This window comes from Apis laboriosa, unplaced genomic scaffold, assembly GCF_014066325.1.
Source record: "Apis laboriosa isolate Shangri-la unplaced genomic scaffold, ASM1406632v1 scaffold43_cov150, whole genome shotgun sequence".
Taxonomy (NCBI): domain Eukaryota; kingdom Metazoa; phylum Arthropoda; class Insecta; order Hymenoptera; family Apidae; genus Apis; species Apis laboriosa.
In genome coordinates this window covers 21,504-41,367 of record NW_025223292.1, presented here as the reverse complement: position 1 = coordinate 41,367, position 19,864 = coordinate 21,504, and the positions used below count along the sequence as shown (strand labels likewise).

The window sequence follows — 19,864 nt, the reverse complement described above, 5'->3', positions numbered from 1 at the left end:
AAATTTAATTACGTATGAATTATTCAATTGGGATGTTTTGTCTTTCGTACAAATGTTAATGATCGGATTCTTTGATTGTTTTTGGTAAGTTGGAAAAATATCTTTTGATAATTTATTTATAGTAAAGGACTTGTATATCCTTCAAACTATTTTAATTAATAGTTTGATCAAGAATTATTTTACTAATCAATAGAAAGTTTGGAAAATTTGGAGAATCTTATTCGATTAAAATTTAAATTGTATTGCATAAAATGCAACACAAATTTAAAAAAATATTCCTCGTTACCTCTTTCTTAGATATATTAATAGAGAATACATTTTATTCCTCCATATTCGAAATTCGTAATTCCGTTCCTTAATTTTTTATCAATTCGAGAAACCGATAAAGAAACACTCGAACCGATAATTTTCTAACAAAAATCAATCGAAATATCCGGCGAAAATAACTCGCGGGGGAAAATTTGTGAAATTTCCTCGAGAAAAATTCGATCGTGACGGAAGCAATTGGAGGGTCGGTGGCACGCACTGGCCAAGAGCCGCGACTACTCGCGCCAATTTTCGTCTCGTTTCAATCCTGGCGTAACTAGTTCCGGAAGGAGGTCGCCATTCGTGAGAATTGCTGTCGGTTTCCCGCGGTCGTGCATCATTCGTCTCGGTATCGCGCGGCGGGCGTTCAAACGTGGAAAACCGTGGAAGCGAGTCGCGTGCACGTCCTATGCACCCCATGCACCGTTGCACACACGCTCGAATTCCCTCTCGAATTCCGCTTCCTCGGTTACGTTTCTTTTTATTCTTTCTTTTTATTGCCCATCCTCGTCCTTCTCTCGCATGCTCGGTGTGCACGAGACAGCGCGCAAGTATGCTTGATGTGTTCCACGTGTGTTTGAAAAACAACGATTCGCATCGATGGACGTTCGTTTCTTGCGAAGATCGAGCGAAAATTTCCGGAACGAAAGTTAAAATGTTGAATGAAGGACGAAAGGTTAAAATGTTTTGGATTTTACGAAGATCCGCTCGAGGAAAGGTTGAAGTTTGATGAAGTTCGTCGTTTTATTTCTCTTCAATTCTCAATTCTTTGGATTGGGAATAAAGGAAAGAGTAGAAGAGTTCTTTGCAAGTGATCATGGGAAATGTACAGAGATTTGATATTGCATTTTTAAAAGTTTAAAAAAATTTGTAAATTTTTATGCGCTTGATGCGATAAGTGGTTTCATATAATTGAACAGGGCTTGTGGTTTTGAAAGCATTTCGTAAAGTGGAAAATTACGAATCACGTTTATTTCTAGCTGATCGTGAATCTTCATTATCACTATTGTTTTATTAGATTTTATGTTTCCGGAAGATTTCGCGGAAATTGTCGAATCCTACGCGTTAAAGTGCTTTATGAATATATTTGAACGAGCATTCCTCATTAATATAGCATGGTGGCTAATCCACCGAAAAGGAGGTTAATGCGGCTGTAAAATGCACAATGATGGCTTCTAAATTTTTATGGCACATTCTCGCTCGATTTATTCGTTGTTAAGTGCTTTATTTCGATGCATGCCTGCATTCCCATGCCGTTGCACACCTACGTACATACAATACATGCACACGATTGATGTCTTTGGCGAACTAGAGAACACCGAGTTGAGATTGATACGTTGTGGATGAGAAAAAAAAAAATCAACGTGTTATCTGCATCTTGCAAATTATTATTATCGCAATGAACTTACTGAAGCAAAACTTAGTGACTTGGATTGGGAAACAAAATTGAGGTATTAGATTTGACAATTTGTTCTATTTGAGCCATCGAGTGATAGCTGAGACCATTCCTGTATTTTTTCCCCCAATTTAATAAAATGGATATAATATACTCATCCTGAGAATTGGGCATATATGATAATTGTTGAAACGAGTTGTACAGGTGTACATCGATAGCAAAATGATAGTAAGATTAATGAAAATGATATAACAATATTAGAATTACGAGGCGATATAAATTTTTGTAAAAATTCCTCAGGTATTTGTTTTGACATAAATTGTCGAAGATGAAAAATTGATACAGCGAGGTCGATATAAATCGAATGTACAGAAGTCTATATATTACGCAATTCAAGCGTGTTGCATGTAACAATAATATCGAATGGATCGACACGCGACTGTAACATTCTTCGATAACCAATAGGCGCATATAGACTATGCTATTCTATCGTCAATAAATTTCCATTTTTCCTTTTCGATATTGAATAAAAAGCTAGTGTAAAGATCGTAGTCAATGACTATTCTCAAGTATGTGTATCGATATTATAAATGTATGATGAAATTTGTTGGTTAAATTTTAAATAGTTTTATGCAAGGAATGAAAAAAAAGAAAATACAGAATTAGAGTACAAAATTTAAAAATAAATATAAAAATAGTTAGAATAAGAAACTTTTAATTTGCAATTTATAAGTATTCGTCCATCTATATAATTTTGTACCTTTAGATTATTCGTGAATTTCGTTAGAATAATTATCATTGCTTACTTTAACATTTTTATATACATATTTTTTATATTTATTATTTATTTTCTAAAAATTATCATCGATTTTAAAAAAGAACACATAAATGAATATTTATTTCTTCAAATTTCATTTTCGTTCTTTGTTATAATCTTACATTATATTAAATATATTGTAGTATATCGAAAAACATAAAAACTCTATTAATTACAAAACTCTATTAATTGAAAAAGAACTTAGAAATCATTATAAAAATCAAGTATATTTTATTGTAACATAACACTAGTAAAAAAAAAAAAATTATTAGTGGACGAATGCTTACATCTTGCAGAAAAATAGATAAATAAATTTCGATAAACCTAAAAATTAAACGAAACGAATTAATTCGTTGTTCAAATTAATTTTCTCTCATATTTACAACGCACGTATACATAAATAGATTACTAGATACAAAATTGCGTCGATATTCTGCCGGAAAATCGTTAAACCGGTAGTAAAGTTTCAAAATTTATCAGTTTTGACGAAAGTGGGATATCTTTATCGGCGCGAATACGATAAACACGCCAGGAAATGAAATGTGACGTTGGCGGTTCGAGTCTAGGGGAAAAGAGATGGCGCTAGGGGAGAACCTCGTCGCGAATAACTCTATGGAATAGAGACAACGACGTACAAACAAGACTCGTAAATTTCAAGCTTTTTCTCGAGGAGAGCCGTACTTCGTCAGATGTAAATGCAGCCGTATTTCTTTTTCTTAAAAATTCTCATATCGCGATCGATATACACAAGGCGAAACACAAGTGGAAAAGGGAAAACGTCGAATTCGTCGAGACGTCATTTTGAAATGTGGCGGAACGTTTCAATATCGGGAGAGTCCACGCGGCTCTGATGAAGCGTTATTTTCCGCGGATAAAAATACAAACGTGTGTGCACGCGAGGTAACGGCAAGATAAATCCGGTGATAAAACGAGAAAACGTTTTTTGAATCGATAGGGCGAGAGTTTTTGTTATATTTGTTTCATTGTTTTTGGTGCATAGAATCGATCATGCGGAAATGTATTTTCTATTTATTGACAGTGTGCAGCTCGACGAGTAATGTATAGACACATCCGGCGGAAGAAAAATTTTGTAACTTACTTTTTTATTTGCTTGAAAAAATACGACTTTCGAGATGACAAGAATGATTTTGCAATTAACGATCTTTATCGTCTCATTTTTCTTTCTTTTATTTTTTGGTTAAGTTTTCATATTAAATTACCTATTATTTTATGCGTTTAAATTTATTTGATCGAAGCAATGTGTATATTTATTCTCTCAATGAATTCATTAGGAATTAATTAAAATTCCGATTTTCATTCTCAATACGATTACTGTTCGTGAAATTAATATTGTAATGAGTAATAATGATAAATTACTGAATTTCATTATCCCGATGAAAGAGGAATTTAAAAATAAATTATTTTCTTATTTTATTTGCGATTTAAATAATTTTATTCTTTATTCACTTGTTTTGAAGTTTGAAAATTATATTAATTAAGAGAGAATAATAATGAATTTATTAATGCAATTATAAATTACTTTAGCACATAACTCTTTGAAAATTAAAAATGGTAATTTGATATTGATGAATTGAATTTTTAAAGAAAATTTCGAATAATTCATAAAAAAAAATTACATGATATAAAAATTTTCTTTTCAAAATTTTCTGTTTTCAAAAATTAGATATTTATTTTATAAAAATATCTCTTGCTCGTAATTTGTTAATAAATTGAGTACAAAATTGTGCAAGAAAAGAGAAAAATTAAAAAAAGAAAAATAATCGTTCAAATATGATTAAGAAACTGTACTATTTATTTTTTCGTTTAAATCAAGTTTGCTTCGCTCAAACATTTAATTATTTTGATTAAAGAAAAAAAGAAAAGAAAAGAAAAGAAAGAAAGAAAGAAAGAAAGAAAAAGAGCAAAAAATAATATCTGATGATTCATCCCGTGTATCGACCAAGAAAAAGAATTTGAAGATACGAGAGGCAGCAATTGGATACGAGACATGGGGAGTTTCATTTAAAAGTTGCCCCGTGGCAATGGAAATTAATTCTGCAACGAATAGTCCGATAAAACAACTAGTCCTGTCCATGTGTGCTGAAATTCACTATCCGCGTAAATATTTCGTTGTTTGGATACGACCCTCTTTTACAATTAACAACTGCACCACCGTATTTTCTGTTTTCGCTTACGTTTTAACTAACAAGTTTTGTCAGCTAACAAAAGAAAAACAGTGACAAAAAGAAGTCGATTATAAAATTGTACTCATTGCAATTCATACGATGAAAACAAAATTCGATCCCAAATGAATTCTACTTAGTCCCAGTGATAAAAAATACTATTGAAGAAATTAAAAAAAATCTAGATATTTTAATTTTCATGTTATGTTTTCATGAATGTTATGTTGTTCAGCATTCTTAATAACAAATTTAAAAAGTAAAATAAAGTTAAAAGAGCGTTTTAAAATTAATAAAAATCTAATAAATTCACGTTTGTAATCATTATTTTATTTGTTGATACCCTGTCTAAGTCAATCAAAATTTAATTAAAAAACTACCTTTGATTCAGATCATACAGATGTTATAATTATGATTTAATTTAGATCTGCGTTTAATGTAGATTTAATTAGGATCTGATTGGCTTATAATATATACCTAGTTAACGTAAACGTGATCAAGATCCTATTACAACCATCCAATATCTATGTGAATATGAATTCTGGGTTTAATTGAGATTTCACTTAATGAAAATCGCATCTAAATTTAGTTTAATCGTACCAATTGAAACCTTAAAGACAATTTAATCTAAATCTGATCTTCTAGAATTTACACAGATTGTTTTAATATGCTTAATTTAATTATTTTAATTCAAACAAAATATGCAATAATAAATAATGAAGTAACGAGAAAAAAAAAGAACAATAAAATTTTTAAATATCACAATTGACATGCAAAAACATATTTAATTTTCCAAACTTAATTTGATCGAATTGGACATAAAGACGTCGTAACGATATCACTTTTGAAACCTATATCAATATAATATTATAATTATTGCAAATGCAACATTTGAAAGTAAAAAGTAAACCCAGTGACGGAATGAATATCACAGAGAAATAAAAAATCGTGAAAAATAAATATCCATCCATTCTCGATATTAATATCTATAAATTTCACGCGAAACACAATACTTTTAGATGACATATTCTGGACTCGAGGTGGAAACTCGAGTTAAAAGGTGAATCCTCCGGTGTCCAGTGAATGTACGACGACCGTGTATTAAATGAAGCGAAGCTAAACAAAAGAGCGCGCATAGACACGGTAGGCGAAAGGGAAAGAAGAAACGGGGCACGGAGGAAAATCGGTTCGTGGGAGAAGATAGAGAAGCGTTTTCAGAGTGACGAAGCGGCGGGGCTTTATTGCTTGCCGCGAAAAAGGGTGGCTTAAAAGCCTCGGGGAAAAAATCTCATTTCGATGCAGCTGTTCATTCTGCGGCCGTTAGCCGCTTTCTCGATACACCGAAAAAAAGTTCCTTTAGTAATCGTGTCGGGCCCTGTGCTCTTGTATATGTTCCTTCCTCTCTCTCTCTTCTTTCTTTTCTCTCATTTCATTTTTTTTTTTTTTTTTTTTTTTAACTTCTTACTATTTTTCATTTTTGAATAGGAAAACGTTCGATACGTTTATAATGGATTTAAAATACTTCGTTCATTAAATTATGCAAATATGTATCATCGTGTTGATTGAATTTTTTTTACGATTAAGCAAGATTGAAATTTGTGGAGAAGAATGCTGAACAATTTTGATTCTTTATTTTTGGAAATTTGGTGGATCGATTGAAGTGTGATTAAATAACTAAGATATCACTAGACATTTTGCGATTCTTTGCATCAAAACAATCGATTTTATAAATTTTTCTTTAAAAATGTGAAACTTAAGAAACTTACTTATGTTTAAAATATTAGTAAAACGAAAAATTGTATAGAAAAAAATCCAATGCGAATAATAAATATAATTATATTATTAATACGAAGAAAAAACGAGATTTTAGAAACACTGCTTCACTGATTCTAGTTTAGAACGAGTGTGTTATAGATAGCGATGATGAGAATGTTGAGAATTGGCCATTTTGTTCGATATATCTTTTTGATGATTTGGAAACAGCGCTCGAATGAATTCTTAGCTATTGCCTGAGAAATGCACCGTGGTTTCTTGCAAGGAAGATTAGTGGTTAAGATATGTATTACGTATGATCCAAGATGAAAGAATGAGTTTCGATCTAGCTGATCGATGAAATGGAAAGTCCAATAGTTCCGCTTCGCTGAAAGAGACTTTTCTCACATTATTCTCTCCCCTTTCTTTTACTCACGCGCTTTGTACATTGCCTTCTACTATTTACTATCGACATTTGTGGAAATCTTTTTTTGTCTAGAAAACGATATTTTCAATTATCAGCTATTTTTTAAAATAAAATCGCGTAATGCATTTGTATAGATAGTTTGTCCTATTTCCAAACTGTAGCAGCAATATAAAACGCTTGAAATTACATCCTCCTTATTGAATAACAATTTATTTTGTAATTTCATCATACTACTATTTTTGTATATATATCGTGTAAGATAGTCTAGAGCGTTGCTTCTTTATATTGCTAAAATAAATATATTTTTTATTTTGTATTATTATAATTATTTGAAGCAAGAAGTCGTAATGTTAATTTTTAAACTTTTTATCATTTACTTTTATTTCTAAAGTAGCTTTAGTGAAAATGAATATACCTAACGAAATTATAACTTTAAAGACTAACACGAGTGAAATTCCTACAACAAATTATTATTCTAAAGAAATTTCTCTCGATTATAGTTTTTAAGGGATCGTAAACCACCACACATAAAAATATGATTTTCCAATTTTTTAAAATTTTTTTAAAGAAAGAATAATTTCTAGCTGCAACGCTAATTGATCTTACACTCACGGTACACCGCATCCTCTAGAATTTTTAATTTAACACAACACCCACGTGTTCTCGGATTTTTGACCAGTTATCGCTTCGAACGAGTTACATCAGATATAAAAGTATAAGAAAAAATTCGAGGAGTGAACACGAACGAATGAAAATCTTCCTTGTAAATCGCCAGTGTCTAGCGAGAATACGCACTGCACGTTGCACTGCTAGCTACTGACTGTTAGCTCCCTTTGAATGTCGCATGTTGCCAAGGACGAGAGCACCGGTACACCGATGTGTTTGATCGACGAATCGCGGAGATTGTCCGCCGACACAATCATGAATAGAGAAGCATAGCCCTCGTGACATTCACAGAACGGCATTAGCCACGATATATCATGAGACATGAATCAGTGCATTCGATATCATGAACGCTGTTGCCATTCATTACCTTTTTTGAATCATCTCATCACGCCTAATCTATCGCTAAATATAGACTACGTAAGACTATTATCATAAAGTACGTTATATAATTCGTAGTAATTAATTCTATTTTTAAATTCATTCAATAAAAAAAAAATGAAAAGAAAAAGATGAAAAAAAAAAAAAACTCGTCGAAAACTTACGTCATTTCGAGATCACATTCGTGACGTTTTCTTGACATAGAAAAGCGCAATCTGTAGGGAATAATACGAAAAACGTCGGCCGATCGACGCGCCATCTTGTTACCATTGAACGTTCGCGATAACCGCGTTCTCTCGAGAGTTCGTTTCTCGAGAACTCGTCAACTTCTGGTTCCTTCCAACGGTCGAGATCCGTTGAAAGGTGAAAAGATCGAGGAAAAGAGGGGAAAAAACTCGCTCGTGGCGCGATTTCATCGAGTTAAAACGTTTTTCCGGCCGATTCGCGTCTCAGATTCGTTTTCCGGCCACGGTTGCTCGCTTTAAATCCAAACCGGATATTGTATGTTGGAACGAGTCTCTAGTTGCACGCGTGGGTATGCAAGTAACGCGAAAAATTTTTCGAGAGATCTTATCGAGAAGATTGATCACTGCGTCGCTCGGCCGATCTCGTTCGAACGGTTGCGATGTGATCCTCGAAGTAATCATATTTTTTTATACGATATAAAACTGTTTACAGGACTTTTTTCATTGGGGTGATGAACCTCCGATCGCAAGATGTAAAAAAAAAAACAAAAAAAATGATAGAACAGTACACACAGGAAGACATCTTGTGGTGATCGAACCGATTTTAGAATGTAGTGTAGTTGAATATTATTTAATTTCTCATCGATTTCTTACAGAAGTTAAATTTTTAATGAAAGAATATTCAGTTCGATTTCTGATTAATAATTATTCGATTTTTTTTTATAATTTTTTAACGCGAATTTGAGTTTTATTTATTATTTTAATCGAACGTGATTTATGAACGATGTTTGAGGGGTTACACGATTTAGTGAATTTTTGGAGAATATAAATATGATTGTCTGTAAAATACTATTGATTTGAAGAAAAAAAATATTAAATAACATTTAAATATCTTACAGATAAGTAGAGTACTTGTATTTTTTTTATTCTGAGGAGGAATATTTCTAAACTTTTTTTTCATAAATCTATTTCTTCTCCGCCAGAAATAATCGTTTTCAATCACAATTTAACTTCAAAGAAATCTTATTGTATAACATAACTTCCTATTTCTATTCCCCCTAAATAAAATTTTATTTGAAAACTTTATACATCTACAACAACGCAAGAAAATATAAAATAACTTCCACACCCCCATGTTATTTCCTTTTTTTAAATTTATCTCGACCACTTACGCGTATCTTTGTTCACGCCTCGCTAAATTTACGGCACAGCCATATCTCTTCCACCGACTGTGCGTTATACGAGGCACAACCGTGGCCCACACTCGTGAGTAATCGCAGTTCGATAAGCGCGCGTAATTCAAACAACGCGTAATTCTAAAAAAAAAAAAAAAAAAAAAAATTAAAAAAAAAAAATTCTCCAACCAGACGTTTCTGTAATTTTCAAGAGCTCAGGACCGATATTAGCCGATTCCCGTCGTCACGAGCTAAGCACAACCGAAGTAATCTATTTAATCGCGCCGGTTATTATCACGATAACGATTTTCATCGGCACGATTGCCGGCAGCCGACCGTTTAATTGCATGCTGATATTAAATTACTATCGGCCACGTGTCCGATCTCTATTACACCGATATTAACATGCGGTGTTCTTCCATAGTGAAACGAGACAAAAGAACCCTGGAGCAAATTACACATGTAACCCCTCGTCGTTCGCTATCTTTCCAATGTCCCTTTTTCTTTTTTTTTTCTATTTCTTTTTTTTTTTTTTTTATTTTTTAGCCCCCCACTTTTTGTTCGTTTACCGTGTCGTGAACATGCTGGAAATCGACGCAACGAACGATTCGATTAAAATTTCAATTATTCGCCGGATGTCGTTGATAATTCAACGGCCTCTCTTCTTCTGAGGAACAAGAGGGATTTTTCTATATTTAAGTTGCGATTGATTTTTTTTTTCTTTTTAATTTGATTTAATCGACAATATTTAACGTTTGTTAGTTTCTTTGTGTGTTTTTCTTTCTAGTTTTATTTTTTAACGCGTTCAAACCGGCGTGTACATTTAATTCCGCTATGTTGAAGGATAAAATTCTTTTTGTTTTTTGTTTGGATTGATATGTTTGATTTAAGTGATCGATTACAGTTTATTTAAGCGATGACTGAAATTCTCGATGGTTTACACAAGGTACAGTATTCTTTGGGATCACGAATGAACGAGACTGGAAGTTTTTAGACGCTCTTAGATATATTACAAGATACTCGAATCAATACACTCGAATTTATTTAATTTACGTTTGCTTATTAAATTACGATTACGATGTTATAATGCAATTTTGGTAGTGTAATCACTGTTGAACGCTCGAATCGACATTTAATTTAGACGTACACCGCTTCAAATTTAGAAAACACCCTAAAAATGAAATATTTGTTATTCCACGGTGAATAACGTTCAACTTCCGGCTAATCCACGCCAGATTGAACGCGTTAACGTCCATAAACGAGCCTCTATCCAAACAAAAGGGACGTCAAACGTATATCAAAACGTATATTCACTGTCTTCGAAGGAAGAAACACAACGTAAACGATATAATATTTCCAAAGAAAATGGAAAAGTAAAACGTAAAGATAGAAAAAAAAAAANAAAAAAAAAAAAAAGAAATAGAGAAAAGAAATTTTAATAGCCGATTCAAATTTTCTCTATCAATTGTGTACATGTGTTTATTACTCTTATATTGATTCAATGATGTTATTCTGTGGTGCTTTGCATGTCTCTATTGGACTCTGCATGTCGTATAGGGCATCGTAAGTACTTATTAAATGAACTCATCAACGACTACCGAATACACACGACACCAAAAAAAAAAGACTCTCTTGTTTATTATTATTAATTATTAAACGCGTACCTTGCATTGCAAAAATGATCGATTACATTTATAGTCGTGTAAAGCTTATGTTGATTTCTCTGAAAAAATTTGGAGGAGTTAATTATTGTCTGTAAGAACAGTCGGAGGAGAATCGAACAACCTCAAGATACTCTGTAACAACACATTTATGCCTATTATATTAAAATTCCAAGATTTTAAGTAAGCTCAGAATTATTATAGGGTTAGGATTGCTCGAAGCTTTTAGGTATAAACCATATTTTCGAAAATATTTCACCAGTAATGTTGGCAACAAGGTATATTATATCATACCATGGTTGCAATGTTGGAACAGTGTTAAATTTCTCTGGGAGGATTAAGTGGATTTACATTTGAAGATCTCGAGTAATCTTAACCGTTGTCTTCGAATACATTGCAAGATCCTTTGTTAAATTTCGATCGAGAAGATGAATAAAGGATTCGAATTATCTTTTAATGGATAAAAATAATTTTTATAATAATAATTTTAATAATATTTTCCGCAAACCGACTGTGCTTACCGTGCAATTTGAATTTCTGAATTAATTTCGTAGAGCAACTGCGATTACACTATAATCGCCTACGAGAAAAGTGAGGTTAGGATGTCTCGTTCTGCTAGATTGATTATTTAATAGTCGGTACTTTGGATCACGGATGGTTAGAAAGTTTAATTTAATTTAATTTGTATTTTATGTTTTAACGATGATAATTATTAATAGTTTGTCATGTATAAAATATAAAATGAAATTAAATATTTAAAATAATTAATTTGAAATATTGTGGTAATACAAATTGAGAATAAATATAAAGATACAAGATAATAAGCCAAGAAGATTAAAAAATTAACATAATAAAATGCTCAAAGATTTAAAATCTAATGAAAAGGAAATAAAGTAAATTAGATTGTATTGCTTATTTGAATATTATCGGAACGAAGAAGTAATAATAGAGTCCGATGTAATTTAATGGTGTTGAAGTCAAAGCACGAAAAATTAAACGGGAAACACCAAAACTCTATAGCTGCTAATTAGTTAATTGAAAGGGGCAATGTTCTCTATAGATTTTAATCAAGCTTTAATCAAATTACTTACTATTATTTACTATTATTAAATCAGTTTACAATATAATCTGATCGAAATTAAAAGTAATTTCAATGATTTATACTCTCCTAAATCAACGACCAATATCTTCTTGGCTTAATAAAATCAATTTGTTAATCTGAGCAGAACGATAATCCTTTGGAACGATTGGTAAATTTAATTAATTTCGAAGAGCCAATTTCTCCGTTTTCTTTGTCCCAACTTTTACGTTTCGAATCAAAAGATTGTTTGCAACAGGTTCTTTAGTTTTTTGTTTATTTTCACCGTAGAAATTTTAGACGTAGAGTAGTATTATTATTAAAATTATACCGCTCGTCAATGTTGATTTGACGAATCCTCTCTGTCTGCCAAGCAAACCACTCGATTCTCTTTTGTTATTCCCTGAATCCTATGTCAATATTGTTTATCCGTTATATCATGGATGTTTGATTTAATCTTTCCTTTCCTGTCGGATGAAATACCGTCAAACTTACACAAAACGGTAATAAATGGAAGAAGAAAGAGTACAGGCCAGCTAAATGAATCATCCGGTTTAAGGAGGAAGTCGGAAGAAGTATTAATATACATTTTGGGTTTCACGAATCTAAATGCAATATTGAATATTAAAACTTTCATACATGTAGATCTACACGTCTGGAAATTCTTAAAAATGATCTATAAGAAGTAATAAGAAATTCATGGTAGGAAATCAAATATTAATTCAAAAATATATTTTTTTCCATTTTAAAATGAAAAAAAATATAGAGGATTATGTTAGAAGATTTATCTATTAATAAGTTTTTCTAAATTATGTACGATTCAATAATTAAACTGTATGAATTTCTCGATTAATTTTTAAATATGATTTATCACACGAATTTGTTAATTGTTCATTCATTTTATGGAAATGTTACCTTGAATTTGTATAAATGATTCGCGTAATATAAAATTTATATTTAACGCGAAATAATAAATCGTTAATAGAGTATTTCATTTAGTTAATTTGCAATCGTTGAATTCGTGTATACATCGATAAATAATTTTTCAATTATTAATGATAATAGATATCTTATACATAATTTCGAGGATAAAGATTAGAAACCGAATATATATTTCATTAACTACCATAATTTCGAATTCTATAACGTACAATATATTAATAACATTCATATTTTTTAATTACTCAAAATTTATTTCATGCATTCGATACATATATTTATTCAAAGAATTATTTCGAATGTTCAATTCAACTACGAATTACGCACGTACGTGAAATATCGTTAATCGATCCTACTATAAATAACAGCTAATGAAATTTATCCTTTAAAAGGATTAAACACTTAACCAAAGCACTAAATTATCAAGTATTTAAGCCAGCCGATTATAAGAACCATATCGAATGGGATGATCCTCCCTAACTCCTTCCTTAAGTAGACATGATTCATTTAACTAAAAGATGTCCAAAATTTGAAATTTAATCTCTCAAAATTTCATGTTATAGATTATAAACTAAATCAATAACCAAACTGATAATCAACATTTTCCTTAATTTCTTTCATTTCTATATAAATATAACAAAAGAAATTATTGGATTAAATTATCTAAATTAAATGTTTTTTTAAGCTGACCTGTATTGAAGAAAAATAAACTATTGAAATAATGTAATTCTTTATGTCTGGAGATAGTAGTATGAAAAAGACTGAAATTTTTCGTTGAGACAGTGAAGATTAATTGAAAGATTTCTTTCAATTGATAATGAAGATCAAGCTGCATTGTACAATTATTAAATATCATAGGAAAAGATATAAGGAACAGTCATATTTTCTAAAAAAAAAAAAAACATTATATTGGAAATTTTGAACTGACTTAAGAAACTTTTTAATTGAAGTAAATTGGATCTTTAATCGATGGATTCGAGTTTGATTGATATCGTATATTTATATGATTTATATAAATATGCAAATCACATGTAATATAAAAAATATTTGCATAAAAATCCACGATCTATTGATATTTTTAGTCATAAAATTAAAAGAAAAATGAATTCATGTAACACAATTTCTGAATATAACCTTCATTTGTTTCCAGCGAAGAAACTATTAGATACTTTTTCATGCTACTAAATCTTTCTCTCCTCCCTCATTTTCTTTCTCCATAAATCCTAATACTAGGACAAAACGATGCAACATCGTTTGCGATTTTGCACATGTTTGCAATATTAATGCACGTCCACGAACATTTCCACAGAAAAATTAAATACTCTTATAAGAAAAATTTCCATATATCAAAAGTAATTTTGAATCAATAATTTTTATTAATAATAAATAATTTCAAATCGTTTAGAAAAAAAAAATTGCGTTCATATCCTAGAAATTTATAATAAAAATCGTTCACAGAAACCTTTTTAACAAAACGATCTCTACTAAATATCTGAAACGCCTAATAATTTTCCTTCCCTTCGATATAAAATCTTCTCCTCTCCTCTATAAACTACCATAATATCTTCAGATATGAAGATCCCCTTTATTGTATCCATAAGTTATCGCGATAACAATAAAATCGAGATCATACGCTCCATTAAATTATTAATCTAAAATTATCGAAACTAGTGCAATATCCGTACGACGTCGCATCATTTCATCCGCGCAAAGCCCTAAAATATCCCCAAATCGATGAACACCGAGAAACGAGGAAAGAACGCGGAACACCAGTTCATCGACTACCAATCAGTGTTAATTATCCGACGTTTCCTTCCCTGCTCAAAGTGAAACGACCATTGACAAAGAGACAGAGGAGAGGAAGACAGCGGCGATGTGTCGACAGTGACGGCGACGCCTTAAGCAGCGACGTTCGTTTCCGTTCCGCGGCTCCTCGTGTCTCGAATCGACGATCAATTAGCGGGATATCTTTGATCCACGGCGAAAAGGGTTATCCGCGTCTCGGGTCGAGAATTAACGTTCTATCGGCACGACGAGTCGCGTGCACGCACGAACGCGTATACTAAGCTCGTTTGATCGCGAAAGACGCGTCGCATCGAAACGTAAACGCCGTCTTTCCAGAGATAGCGCGGGCTGATTTACGCGCGACAGGTCGTAACTCTTCGAACGGTGAAAGCGGGAAAAATAGGTGAACGTTATCGGTTTAATGGTCTGATATCACGTTGTGATAATGATTCAGAAAATGATGGAGAAAATTGATTTGACGGACGGTGAACGAGGGGAAATTTGAAATTGACAAAAATCACGAAAATTAGAATTTTCATGGATTTGAAAGACGAATCTGAAGAGAAAAAATTTAGGATTCGGGTAATTGAATTCTCATTCGTGATTATTTCACGTTAATTCTCGTTCGAGAATATAGCAAAAGAAATTATTTATCGATATGTTCCGACATAATTTTGGAGAATATTAATTTTATAATTTTCACGAAATAAATAATTAATTTGCGACGAAGGAATTACAGTTTTCATAATATAATTCGAGGTATTTCCTTGTCCATTTTTAACGAAAGCCCGAAACACGATCCTTTTCAACTATACGAGATGTATCGCGTATATCAGAGGAAATTAAATCAGCTTTTTCCAACGTTTCTCCCCCTTTCCCCCCGTTTGAATAAATGAAGAGATATGACCTGATATAATCGCGTGAATCATCCCGCATAGCGTTTATTAAATTTGATCCGTTCAATAAAATCCAAGCCGAAATTGTGTCTTCGAAATTGCCTCGTAACTCGGTACGATTCTACCGACAATGACTTTCAATTAACTTTACTATTTCCGCAAACATGTCTTCAAACTCATTCCGATATTCCTTTTATTCTCTTTTCCTTTCATCCCCTACGCTTTTTTTCCTCTTTTTTCTTTTTTATCTTTTCTACGTTTAAAGAAGAACGTGAATTATTATATCCATTCCACGCCAATTTGAAGCGTTGTTTTCGCATTTCAATACCTCTCCTCCTTGCGTTTCACCCCTCGAGTAAATTTTATTTGTCATTCTTCCGCGAAACGAAATATGCGAAGTTAATTACACCCGTTTCGCTTTGTAAGCTATCCAGAACCGTGAAATTCAATGCACGACAAGGGAAGGGAAAAAATGCGATTGCTTTTAATTCAACGTTCCAACAAAGAAATAGTTTAAACGAGAGATATTTTTCTATTCAATCGCGAAGAAGCGAGGACTTTTGTTTTCAAATATACCGTTTGATCAGGGAAATTTAATCATGATTGGATTTGAATCCAGTCTTTCCTCTAATGCAATCAATTGTTAATTTTTATCAAATCGAGTATCAAAAAATTTTATTAATAATTATAGAAAGTCTTAATTAACGCGCTAATTCAATTTCACGTAAACAGAATCTCGAAAACAGAATATTGAAATCAGTGAGATATATTTTATTATTGAAAATTAACGAAAGAAAATTTCCTAATAAAAGAGAAAAATTGAATAACAGTAAAAAGAAATGAAGCAAAACGGGCAAACTTTGCAAATTTCGTGGAACCAAAACAACAATAAGATCCTTTTATTTTATTTACGTATCTTAATTTTCATTTTCTTCTATTTTTCTTTATTTCTTTATTAACAATCCCGTGTAAGTAGAATATATATGTTCACACTCAGTCGATTACCGATAAACATAAATTTTTTCTCGACGTCTAGGAAAAAAGGGATGGACCTGTGTACAAATTTTACGAGATAATCCGAGATTTCGGAGGAGACATCATGAGCACTATAAGCCATCTGCGTGATGTCACGCTGTTTGCGCCCAGCAACGCGGCCTTCGAGGAACCTGGCGTCCAGAAGATATTGCAGGACAAGGAACGTGTCAAGGAGATGCTGAATCTACATTACGTCAAGGATCGATTGCCAATCGAAAAGATCAAGAACAAGAGCGTCAACCAGGTGAGTGACTTTATTTTTGCAAATTTTTGATAAAAGATCCTTGTATAACTTCAACGTGAACTTACTGTAAATGAAACCCCACCAATGAAAGTTTCGAATCGCTTCTTATTTTAATATCGAATATTCTAGACTTCAAAATTCATGATTAAAAGACATGAATGTATAAATATAAGAATATTAAAAGTTAATGTGAAACTTTTAGAAATTACGAGAATTTTGTAAATTTGTTGAAAAATCACAAGTTTGGGAATTATAATTTTGGATTTGTTAGAAAATAGAAGAATTGTAATTGTGTTATCACGAATGGAAAAATGAATTTAAAAGTTATGACTTCATAAAGGATATATGATAATAATATTTCAATTACTTGAAAAAATTTTTAAGCTTAAAAAGTTTGAATAGATTGATAATGTTGGTAGTCTTGGAAATCTTGGAAGAAAGTAATATCGCCGATACTTTAAATTGCAGTAGTTCAAGAAATCTCAATTGTCCTAATGGTCTTTAGGGCCCTAAAGTATTCGTGATCTAAAAGCTCGAGCAAAGAGATTTAGAAGACCTTCGTGATATCAGAACATTAGGATTTTTCGGATGATCTTAGAAGTTTTATTACTTTTCAAGTTATATTTAAGTTCGAAGTTATATTAAGATTGAAATTAATTTGGAGAACGCATGAAAATTATTATAATATTTTCGATAAATTATTATTATAAAAATTCCGAAATTTTTAAAAGTTTCGAATATAATCAGTGATGATGGATTTTCTTTATATATAATTTCTTTGAATAGTAATAAGAAGCGAATCGAAACTTTCTGCAATTTTAAAATTCATTGTTCAATTTTTAAGATTGAATATAGAAGAGAATATTGTCATGTTATTTGTTCATTTTCATTTACCATCTATCAAATAGATCATTGCTTTTTAAAATACTGATACTCAATACATTTTCATGTTGAAATCGATTACACACATACGGAATTACAAGTTGATTAACACAATGTTTTTCTGTTTTCTGATTTTGTTTGAAGAAACCACTATGGGGGAAGTCACAATATGGGGTAATTACACATTCATCAATCTTTCAGTATTTCTTCAAGTATTCATGAACTTTCTCTGCATCTTTCTCTTTCTCTTCGTATTCGCTTTTGATTTCACCCAAGTATTGATCCCAATTTAAAACCACTTCTTATAAAATTATTATTATCATTAATATCAATCGTGTAAATAGAAATATCTTTTATCGAAATTTATTTTACGGTTTTTTTTATTCTAATAATGGTTACATTATTTTGAATCGTTGGTTACATTTTTTTTGTTATTATTGTTGTTTTAATTGCTTTTACTGTACTTTTACAATTATTCATTTTTGAGATTGAATTGATAATTAAAAAGAGAGACAAATTATTTTTCTCGATCCACGTACCTATATTTTATTTAATATTCCTTTTCTTTTAAAAAATTTTTACGAATTATTATTAAATTATTAACATTCACAGAGTTACGTTAAACTATATTAAATTCTGTCATTAATTTCTTGTCATTACAAAATAGAAAAAAAGAAAGAATAAAGTTTTTTCCTATTCTATCAAAATGTTTGTTCGTACTGATTGAGTGATAATGTACAATCGGGAAACTAACAGATGTTCTCGGTCGACTTTGAAGAAGCTTTGAGAAGACCGAACTAGCCTATGTTGTTATGACTGATTATTAGAAGACTGTTGTCAAACTTTTAGCTTTCAACCTACTTACAATTAATCCGACTTAGTCTTCTTATTGAACTCTGCAAACTTTCATTTCATCGTTATTTTTACAAACTTTTATTCGAGTTATGCAATGTGTTATCAAATGTGTCGTACATTGAAACTACATTCGTTAAAAAAAATTATACGAATAATTATTAATAATAATTTCCTGTAACAATATCATAATATTATTTTAACATTTATGATAAAAAAAAATTCCAATAGATGTGCAAGGAATATGTATGTATAACAATAACAATAACAATAATCTAAATTCTACTTATTAAATTTAGCTACCAATAATACTATTTATTAAAGTATTTTAAGTACTTTGCATTATACGAGCAGTTTCGAATTCATGTTCTCAATTCTCTGAGAAGATTGTGTAGGTTTCAGACATTATTGACTGAATGTTTCTGTGGCTTCCATTACGAGTGGAATAAGTAAAGAATGACGGAGACACGGTTTCCCCCGGATATGCGCTTATGAAACAAGTTTCTCAGAGACTTTATGAAAATGGAAGATGTAGAAGAAACGTTTCGAAGTTTCCAAGTTTCAACATATTTTTGAGTTTAATATTCTCGTAACTTTTTTTCGGATAATTTATAATACACGAATTACACGATAATCTTATTTTTGAAAAGTTAATGCGGAAACTCTTTCTCTAGAATTTAAAATTTTTATTTTATTAAAAGAGCAAGTTATAGCTTCTATAAGAGCATTTATAAATTAATCTCTCTCTGAAACAATTATTTATTTAATTTTGTGTCCATGCTCTTGATACGGAACAGTTAACTTTAATTAAATCCCTTTTCCTTTTTTGAATCATTTAAATAATTTAACGTAATAATAAATCAAAGTTCTCGTTGTGCGATGAAATAAAATAAAATAAAATAAAGAGCTCGCAATGCCTCATAAAATTTTCTAAACTAACATCTAATCTTACAAAAATGAAAAAAAAAAATATTGTTCGTATTAAGCAAAAAAACATTTTAACGTGCAATTAATAAATGTTTATATTTCATACAATTCAATAATACGTGTTTTTCTCAAACATCCGAGAAAATACTTTCGATCCGAGATAAATGGAGAAACGAGATAAAAGAAGAAAGGAACAGGATATCGTTTAATTAAAGCGATACATCTTTAACGGAATCGTATAAAAGAATAATTCATACGCTCTTTTTTCTGTTTGAATAAATTC

At 31.1% G+C, this 19,864-nt stretch overlaps 1 protein-coding gene across 5 annotated transcripts in view; it reads left to right on the top strand.

The window, feature by feature from the left end:
* LOC122716319 (fasciclin-1) overlaps window positions 1-19,864 on the top strand; it is a 305,972-nt gene that overhangs the window by 270,517 nt on the left and 15,591 nt on the right. For 3 of the 5 annotated variants that reach the window (XM_043939288.1, XM_043939291.1, XM_043939286.1), the window contains 2 exons: window positions 10,840-10,845; window positions 16,678-16,920. In XM_043939288.1, coding sequence (XP_043795223.1) covers window positions 10,840-10,845; window positions 16,678-16,920 — 249 coding nt within the window. The remainder of the gene's footprint in view (window positions 1-10,839; window positions 10,846-16,677; window positions 16,921-19,864) is intronic. The other 2 variants (XM_043939290.1, XM_043939287.1) reach the window with 1 other exon arrangement.